At 39.2% G+C, this 9,382-nt stretch overlaps 1 protein-coding gene across 1 annotated transcript; it reads left to right on the forward strand.

The window, feature by feature from the left end:
- Positions 1–2,913: 2,913 nt before the first annotated feature.
- LOC109909977 (patched domain-containing protein 3) lies at positions 2,914–8,911 on the forward strand. The gene is made up of 4 exons (XM_020509092.2): positions 2,914–3,728; positions 3,968–4,095; positions 5,070–5,215; positions 5,388–8,911. The coding sequence occupies exons 1-4, from the start codon at positions 3,045–3,047 to the stop codon at positions 7,004–7,006; spliced, it is 2,577 nt and encodes an 858-aa protein (XP_020364681.1). The 5' UTR covers positions 2,914–3,044; the 3' UTR covers positions 7,007–8,911.
- The last annotated feature ends 471 nt before the right edge of the window (positions 8,912–9,382 follow it).

Genomic DNA, 9,382 nt, shown 5'->3' on the forward strand with positions numbered 1-9,382 from the left:
CAGGTTCTATCCCCAAAGTACAGAACTACCACCACCAGGTTCTATCCCCAAAGTACAGAACTACCACCACCAGGTTCTATCCCCAAAGTACAGAACTACTACCACCAGGTTCTATCCCCAAAGTACAGAACTAATACCACCAGGTTCTATCCCCAAAGTACAGAACTACCACCACCAGGTTCTATCCCCAAAGTACAGAACTACCACCACTAGGTTCTATCCCCAAAAAGACAGTGTTTGACGATGAATTATGATAAGGAAAGGTAAAGTTGACCTTTTTGAATGGCACTAGCATGCGGCAATCAGTGACGTCAAACATGTAGTTTTGACAAAGACATTTTTTTCCTGAATGATTCAGAAGGGAAAAGTACCGTTTGTTATATTGCACAGATTCACAACTGTCTGGTCATATTGCCAGGTTTGGTAAAAAATACTTGTGTCCATGTGCATACAAGTTCATACGTGGTTTAAGCATCTTTGGTTGCTTCCAAATCAGAGGGAATAGCTCATATGTGGGCAACTATTATGAAAACGAGGACCAATCATTGTCAGAGTATCAAAACAAATCAAATATTATTGGTCACATACACATGGTTAGCAGATGTTAATGCGAGTGTAGCGAAATGCTTGTGCTTCTAGTTTCGACAGTATAGTAATATCTAACAAGTAATCTAACAAATTCACAACGACTGCCCTATACACGCAAATGTAAGGGGATGGAATAAGAATATGTACATATAAATATATGGACGTACGATGACCGTTCGGCATAGGCAAGATGCAATAGATGGTATAAAATACAGTGTATACAGTTTAAGTCGGAAGTTTACATACACCTTAGCCAAAGACATTTAAACTCGGTTTTTCACAATTCCTGACATTTAGTCCTCATAAAATTCCCTGTCTTAGGTCAGTTAGGATCACCACTTTATTTTAAGAATGTGAAATGTCAGAGTAATAGTAGAGAGAATTATTTATTTCAGCTTTTATTTCTTTCATCACATTCCCAGTGGGTCAGAAGTTTACACACACTCAATTAGTATTTGGTAGCATTGCCTTTAAATTGTTTAACTTGGGTCAAACGTTTTGGGTAGCCTTCCACAAGTTTCCCACAATAAGTTGGGTGAATTTTGGCCCATTTCTCCTGACAGAGCTGGTGTAACTGAGTCAGGTTTGTAGGCCTCCTTGCTCGCACACACTTTTTCAGTGGCCACCATTTTTCAATGATGGCCAATACCTTGACTTTGTTGTCCTTAAGCCATTTTGCCACAACTTTGGAAGTATGCTTGGGGTCATTGTCCATTTGGAAGACCCATCTGCAACCAAGCTTTAACTTCCTGACTGATGTCTTGAGATGTTGCTTCAATATATCCACATCATTTTCCTGCCTCATGATGCCATCTATTTTTTGAAGTGCACCAGTCCCTCCTGCAGAAAAGCACCCCCACAACATGATGCTGCCACCCCTGTGCTTCATGGTTGGGATGGTGTTCTTCGGCATGCAAGCCTCCTCCTTTTTCCTCCAAACGTAACGATGGTCATTATGGCCAAACAGTTCTATTTTTGTTTCATCAGACCAGAGGACATTTCTCCAAAAAGTACAATCTTTGTTCCCATGTGCAGTTGCAAACCATAGTCTGGCTTTTTAATGGTGGTTTTGGAGCAGTGGCTTGCTGAGCGGCCACTCATGGTTATGTCGATATAGGACTCGTTTTACTGTGGATATACAGTGGGGCAAAAATATATTTAGTCAGCCACCAATTGTGCATGTTCTGCCACTTAAAAAGATGAGAGAGGCCTGTAATTTTCATCATAGGTACACTTCAACTATGACAGACAAAATGAGAGAGAAAAAAATCCTGAAAATCACATTGTAGGATTTTTAATTAATTAATTTCCCGGGGTTGTCGTTACACACATGAAACACATGAAACAATGTATTTGATTGTCTTTTATCGTACTCAAACATTATCGACCCAAAAGTGAATCACAATGGATGAGGGCTCTTTTGACAGGTGTGTGTTTATATGCCGGTACATCAATATGAAGGTTAGATTAACAGGTCACACTTTTGTTATCAAACATTACACAAGCAATGTTAATTAATAAAGACAAAACCTTGCATCCTAGCGATGAACTCCTAGTGTAAGGACCGACGCCGGAGAAGAGAAGCAGGTTCGGGGAGTAGAACATTTAATATGGAACAGACATCAACCTGGACAGAGACAGCATCAGAACCGGGTATGCAAAGACAAACAATCATTAATCCTGACAGGGAACAGACATCAACCTGGACAGAGACAGCATCAGAACCGGGTATGCAAAGACAAACCATCATTAATCCTGACAGCAGGGAACAGACATCAACCTGGACAGAGACAGCATCAGAACCGGGTATGCAAAGACAAACCATCATTAATCCTGACAGCAGGGAACAGACATCAACCTGGACAGAGACAGCATCAGAACCGGGTATGCAAAGACAAACCATCATTAATCCTGACAGGGAACAGACATCAACCTGGACAGAGACAGCATCAGAACCGCTAAGACAAACAAACATTAATCCTGAAGGGGAACAGAGCTTGGGAACAACCACATATAGTGGCGGTAATGACACAGGTCATTGAGTCCAGGTGAGTTCAGGTGAGTCCAGGTGAGTCCAATAATAATTTGATGCGCGTGACGAGGGGAAGGCAGGTGTGTGTACTGATGGTGGCAGGAGTATGTAATGCTAGGGGAGCCTGGCACCTCCGAGCACCAGGGAGGGGGAGCTGGAGCAGGCGTGGCACCTAGTGATGTTATCACAACACAAACAGATAAACCACCTTATTTGTTAATATGTAACCATTTATTGCCCTGACGCGGTCATGGTTGTGATGCATCCAGGACTGGCAGAGCCGGTACTGAGGAAAACTCTTCACAGGAAGCTTATCATGTCACCATGTTCAGAGGAAGTATCGCTTATGACTGTAAAGTCAACAGATATAATTCAAGGCGAGTTCTTTTTTTCTAGGACCACAAGTTGAAAAGGAGAATAGAAAATGGCTGGGTGCAACACAGACTGCGTTGAGAAACCGATAGCTAGAGGATTTGAAATACTTGGGCGTTTTGTTGGTAGATACCACTGGTGGTTTTTAATTCTTCCCATGTTGATTTCTGCGGGTCTTGGCGGAGGATTTTACTTCCTTGCGGACAGAGAAGCTAACGGCATTGAAGAGATGTTCACACCTATGGACGGACCAGCGAAAGACGAACGACGAGTAGTGAAAGAATACTTTCCACAGAATGACAGCGACTTCTCACGTTTGCGTCTCTATACCGAAGGGACCTTTGCATCTCTCATAATTGTTACGCCCGCAGCAAATATCCTCACAAATCCTGCTTTTACAAAAATTATTGCTATGGATAGGGAAGTGAAAGCCATTGAAGTAGGAACATTTCATTTCTCAAACCTTTGTGTTAAGAAAGGTGATGTGTGTGTGTCAAATTCAATCTTTGATATTGTAAAAACTCCCAATGTTACAACTATTGATTACCCATATCATGGCAACATTTTCATCGCATCTGAAATTGGTGGTGTGAAACTGAAAACTGGATCAACTGAAATTGAAAGTGCAAAGGCAATTCGACTCTTTTACTTCTTAAAAGAAGACAACCAGACTGTAAATACGTTGTGGCTGCAGAAGTTCATAGAGACCGCGTCGACGATGCAACAAGAAGAAGGCGTGAGTACATGGTTTTAGAGATGAAACACATGACATGTTCTCTTGTCAACTTGTATAGGATGGGTGTCTTCTCACCATGTTTAGGCCTACAGCCTAATTGATCAAAATGCACATTTAAGCTCCATTTTTTTTTTTTTACATGTAATGTCATGATAATTTGATTATTCAAACATATTGAGTTGTTTTACTAATGTTACCTGAATATGGTCTTGTATCTATATTCTTATTTGTCTTTGCAGATGACCATATCGTATTTTACATCAATATCAAGAGATGAAGAGTTTGAGAAGAGCTCTGACTCAATCATTCCTCTCTTCTCATTGACCTATGCCCTGGCCATCACCTTTTCAATCATATCTTGTATAAGGTATCTTTTCTGATTTCAATAAGTATAGGACAATGAATATAGGACAGCTCGAATGGAAAATCGCAATGACAGTGTTGACTGTAAAAAGCTAGATTTTAGGGCTAAATTACAATCAAATCCACATTTTGACCCCACAATGCTTTAAAAAAAAAGACAAGTCAGAAAGGACTATAACAAACAAACAAACTATTTATTGAAAAACTCATTCTCAGCATTTACATTTGAATCATTTAGCAGACGTTCTTATCCAGAGTCATTTACAGGAGCAATTAGGGTTAAGTGCCTTGCTCAAGGGCACAGCGGCAGATTCTTCATCTAGTCATCTCTGGGATTTTACCTACAAGTAATGATCATGATGTTTAATCAGCTTCTTGGTATGCCACACCTGTCAGGTGGATGGATTTTCTTGGCAAAGGAGAAATGCTCACTAACAGGAATGTAAACAAATGTGTTCACAAAATTTGAGAGAAATAAGATTTTTGTGTGTACGTAAAACTTTTGGGGGGGGATCTTCTATTTCAGCTCATGAAACATTGGACCAACATTTTACATGTTGCGTTTCTATATTTCTGTTCAGTATTATCAACAGTGATTGAAATCAAATGGAACGACCCACCAGGAACAGACAGTAAAAACACAACTTCTCAAAACCAAGGTTGAAACGTTCATTACTGATGGACATCGATTTACAAATTATTTTGCAGTGTCTTTCGTCGCACAGTAACATCGCTATTGCTAATATTTAATATCAATATGAGGATTGAGAATCCAATTCCAGACGTTGGAGTCCGAAACGATTCCACATCATCAGTCAATATAGTACAGCTCAATTGAAAATGATAATAACAGCGTTTATTATCTGAAACTAGATTTGTGGCTCAAATCAGTCGAACCCACATTGTAACTGTATTACTGTATGCAAGGCATATCAGAAAGCACTACTTATTAGCGTTGGGTCTAATGTGTTTGTCTAGGTTGGACTGTGTTAGGAACAAGGTGTGGGTGGCGACCTTTGGTGTCCTCTCAGCTGGTATGGCGGTGTTGTCCAGTTTTGGGTTGTTGCTGTACTGTGGGATGCCCTTCGCTATGACTGTGGCAACAGCTCCATTCCTGATTCTGGGTAAGCTTACAAACTCTCATTATGATACAATAAACCAAATGCAACTGACATCCTGTTTAAACCTGATATGAAATGTACTCGGCTTGTGATCTTAACAGATGTGATCACAGGAATGAACACGGGTAGAAACAAGATCTGACATTTTGTAAAACAGTGTCCTTTTTCTCCACAGGAATTGGTGTTGACGACATGTTCATCATGATTTCTTGTTGGCAGCAGACTCAAGTTCATGACAACGTAGAGGACCGTATGGCAGCTACATACAAAGAGGCAGCTGTCTCTATCACCATCACAACACTAACTGATGCCCTGGCCTTCTATATTGGTCTGTTAACTCCCTTTGGTTCTGTACAGTCCTTTTGTATGTATACTGGCACAGCTGTGCTGTTCTGCTACTTGTACAACATCACCTTCTTTGGTGCATTTCTGGCACTGAATGGAAGACGTGAAAAGAGCAACAGACATTGGCTGACCTGCATGAAGGTTTCAGAACCAGAGGAGAATTCTGAAAAGTACAATATCTGCTCTGTAGGGGGAGCTTATGATCATGAAACAGGAAAAGAGGAACCAATGCCAATTAACAACTTCTTTAAGACGTACTATGGTCCATTTCTAACAAATAATTGGACCAAGGGGTTTGTGATCCTGCTCTATGCTGTATATTTGGGCTCGAGCATCTATGGTTGCTTACAAATCCAAGAGGGCATAGACCTTAAAAATCTAGCAGCTGATAGCTCATATGTGGGTAGCTATTATGATAATGAGGACGAATTCTTTTCAGAGTATGGCCCAAATGTTATGGTTGTTGTGACAGACAGTGCGTTTAAATATTGGGACGAAAGTGCCCGGAATATTCTTGACTCCTGCCTTCAAAACTTTGAAGGTCTACCAATGGTTTCTCAAAACAGGACCATATCTTGGCTCAATGAATATCTTACATTTGGAAAGATGACCCATTTGAATCTAAGTGAGGAAAATACATTCAAAAGTAATTTGTCTGCATTTCTCGAGAGGTCTGATTTCATACAAGATGTGAATTTTACAGACAACACAATATATGCTTCACGTGTGTTCATTCAGACAGTCAACGTCAGTACAGCTGTTGATGAAAAGAACATGTTGAACGAGCTTCGGGAGACAGCTAGTGATTGTTCAGTAAAGTTGGTTGTTTACCATCCTGCTTTCATATACTTTGACCAGTATGCAGTCATTGTTAGTAACACCATCCAAAACATTGTAGTTGCCACTCTTGCCATGCTGGTGATCTCCCTCCTGTTGATTCCCAACCCAATATGTTCTCTTTGGGTGACCTTTGCCATTGCCTCTGTCATAGTGGGCGTTGCTGGTTTCATGGCGTTTTGGGACGTCAATCTCGACTCTGTATCCATGATCAATCTTGTCATCTGCATCGGTTTCTCAGTGGACTTTTCCGCTCACATTTCCTATGCCTTTGTCTCTAGCGATAAGAGAACTGCTAACGAGAAGGCTATAGATGCTGTCTATCACTTGGGCTATCCTATCATACAGGGAGCTGTGTCTACTATCTTAGGAGTGGTGGCTCTGTCTGCAGCTGAGAGCTACATCTTCAGAACCTTCTTTAAGATCATGTTCCTGGTCATTTTGTTTGGGGCCGTCCATGGTATAGTTTTTATTCCAGTGTTTTTGTCTTTCTTTGGGATCTGCAGCGCTAAAGTTGGCGATGAAGAAGATGCAGGTGATAACCCTCAAGATAATACCTATCAATTGAAACAGAAAATGAATGATAATACTGTTTGTGAAAACAATTTCTGACTGTCCTTAAAACTGCTGGGCCGGGTGGTCAATAATTCTTGAAGCAGCTGAACACTACCCCCAGCTGAAGGATTTGCACCTGTTTCTACTGATAACTATCAGACATAGAAACTGCTAGAAAAAACATCAAATAAAGTTAATGATAAAAGGATATTATGGTAAAGTGTACATTGTAGCTTTTGATTGTGGTATTTTACCCCCTTTTGGAAGAAAATATAACACATTGTGTATGAACGCTTAGTAAATCTGACTTGCATTTGACAAATGTAATTATATTTGAGTCATAGTTGTAATATGTAGGAATCTATAGAATAAGAATGTCTAAGTCATTCTGAAAAACACATAAACACAGTAGGTTATATGTTATAGATTACAGGTTACAGGTTATAGGTTATAGGTAACACATTCTTTGTTGTTGGTACTGAGTTTGTGTGATGCATTGCAAAGGTAAAAATATATATATATATGTGTGTGTGTGAGATTTCATATTTAATTTCTATTTAGTCATATTGAGTTTCAGTCTATCAAACTGTGTGATATAGTTTTTTCTGTAGTGTCTATTTTTTTAACAATGTTTATTAATTTGTTTTGTGTTTTTCCACAAGGCATTTGAAGTGTCCTGTCTATTATTTTACTACATCTGTTAATTACATGCAAGTAGACTATGTTGATGATATTAATGGTAGATTAATCCGTATCGCGGATGTTCAACGTTAATTAATAGTAGTTAATGTGATTGCAATTTTAACACTAGAAAAGTCATTTTGACACAAACATTCTAACAGTCTAATAAATATATTTCATATATGCAATTGGAAAAAAGTAATAATGTGGCTATGTTTATGAAGGTCATCAGAGTAATCTTGAAAAAGATTTTCAAGGAACACATTAGTTTATGTTACTATAGGCTACCTGTTGCAGCATGCTCAAATGCAGAGTTTGATTTTAGATTGATTTATTTATAGTAGTTATAATATATATTATATATATAACTATTATAATAGTTATTTGGGAATGGTAAGGGAAAGCTCTGAATATCTTTCTGATACTATATAGAAATCAAAAACGTTCTATCTGCATCTGTTGAAGGATTTAAAAAATGTCACTTTTTGGCCTCTCATGGAGGAGGAGAAAAGAAATGACATGTCCCCTTTTAAAACTGCTTATAAGACAAATGATGTTTGTTGAAATTCTTACAACATACATGTGTTAAAATATACTTATTTAGAAAAAGGTCAAGGATGGAGGAAAGGCTTGACTTTGAAAATGAGATATTTGAATTTTTAAAATTCATATGGAGTCAAAATGACTTTTCTAATATTAAAGGTGTACTTCCTGTTAGCGGAGACTGTATTCAGGGTAAATGCGGCATATGTCGACTCAATCGGTTTACATTTCTAATGTTTCAGCGATACAGACTGAATAGAGCCCTTAGTAAAAAATCATGAATAAACTGTTGATTGTCACCAACTTCCATATTTGGCCAATACAATTTTTAATATTTGATGTGCAAATTCAGAGTCATTTCGTCACTATGCTATTATATTCGCTATGATATTCTTATATGTTGTGTGGAGTACTAATGACTTATCATGTAATCTTCCAAGGCATTGACTCAGCTTTAACTAAACGAGTACCTTCGTGACTCTCTGGTGCATTCTGTCAGCACAACACCCCTGCAGTCCTCTCCACCGAAATGAGCGCACCTAGCCTACTGGTTTGCCTCAAAAAAAAATGTATAATGCAATGAGAGGCCACATGTGTGGCTGTTGTAGAAAAACACTGGGAATATTTGGTTAAATAAAAATGTCTGTCTGGTCTCAGGAAAAAAACTTTTTTTCCCCAAATGGATTGAAGTAGCAGCAAATGTGTTGAATGGGTAAATAATAAACATGGAGAGCCTCACAAGTTTGTCGAAATGACCTTATGTCTTTCAATCTAATAGGCACTTTACTTACTTTTGTACATATTCATCAGAAACTTTTTGTAAATAGTTAGGCCTGTCTTCTCCAAGATTAGCTGGGTTTTAGCCCAAAAGAATTGGCTAAATATAAAAATATGAGTAGTTGACATACAGACCTATCTTCACAGGTCCAAAAAGTTGGACCCATTTGGGAATGGACCTGTGGCTTTCCCACCCGGATCCTTGACCCATTTCATTTAGACCCAGTCCGATCCGAGTGAGAGAAGCAGCAGAAAAGTCGTTTTTTTAAGGTACTTTATTAAACTGAGCTGATAAAGCATGGGAGAAGGGAGAGAGGGTTGCCACTCTAGCAGGCGGGGGAGGGGCCGCACTGAGGGAGTGACACAGGGAGGGAGGGAGAGAAAAGAGGGAGGGAGAGAAGAGAGACAGCAACCAACCAAGCCGACTCGCGC

This window comes from Oncorhynchus kisutch, linkage group LG18 (assembly GCF_002021735.2).
Source record: "Oncorhynchus kisutch isolate 150728-3 linkage group LG18, Okis_V2, whole genome shotgun sequence".
In the NCBI taxonomy this organism is placed as follows: domain Eukaryota; kingdom Metazoa; phylum Chordata; class Actinopteri; order Salmoniformes; family Salmonidae; genus Oncorhynchus; species Oncorhynchus kisutch.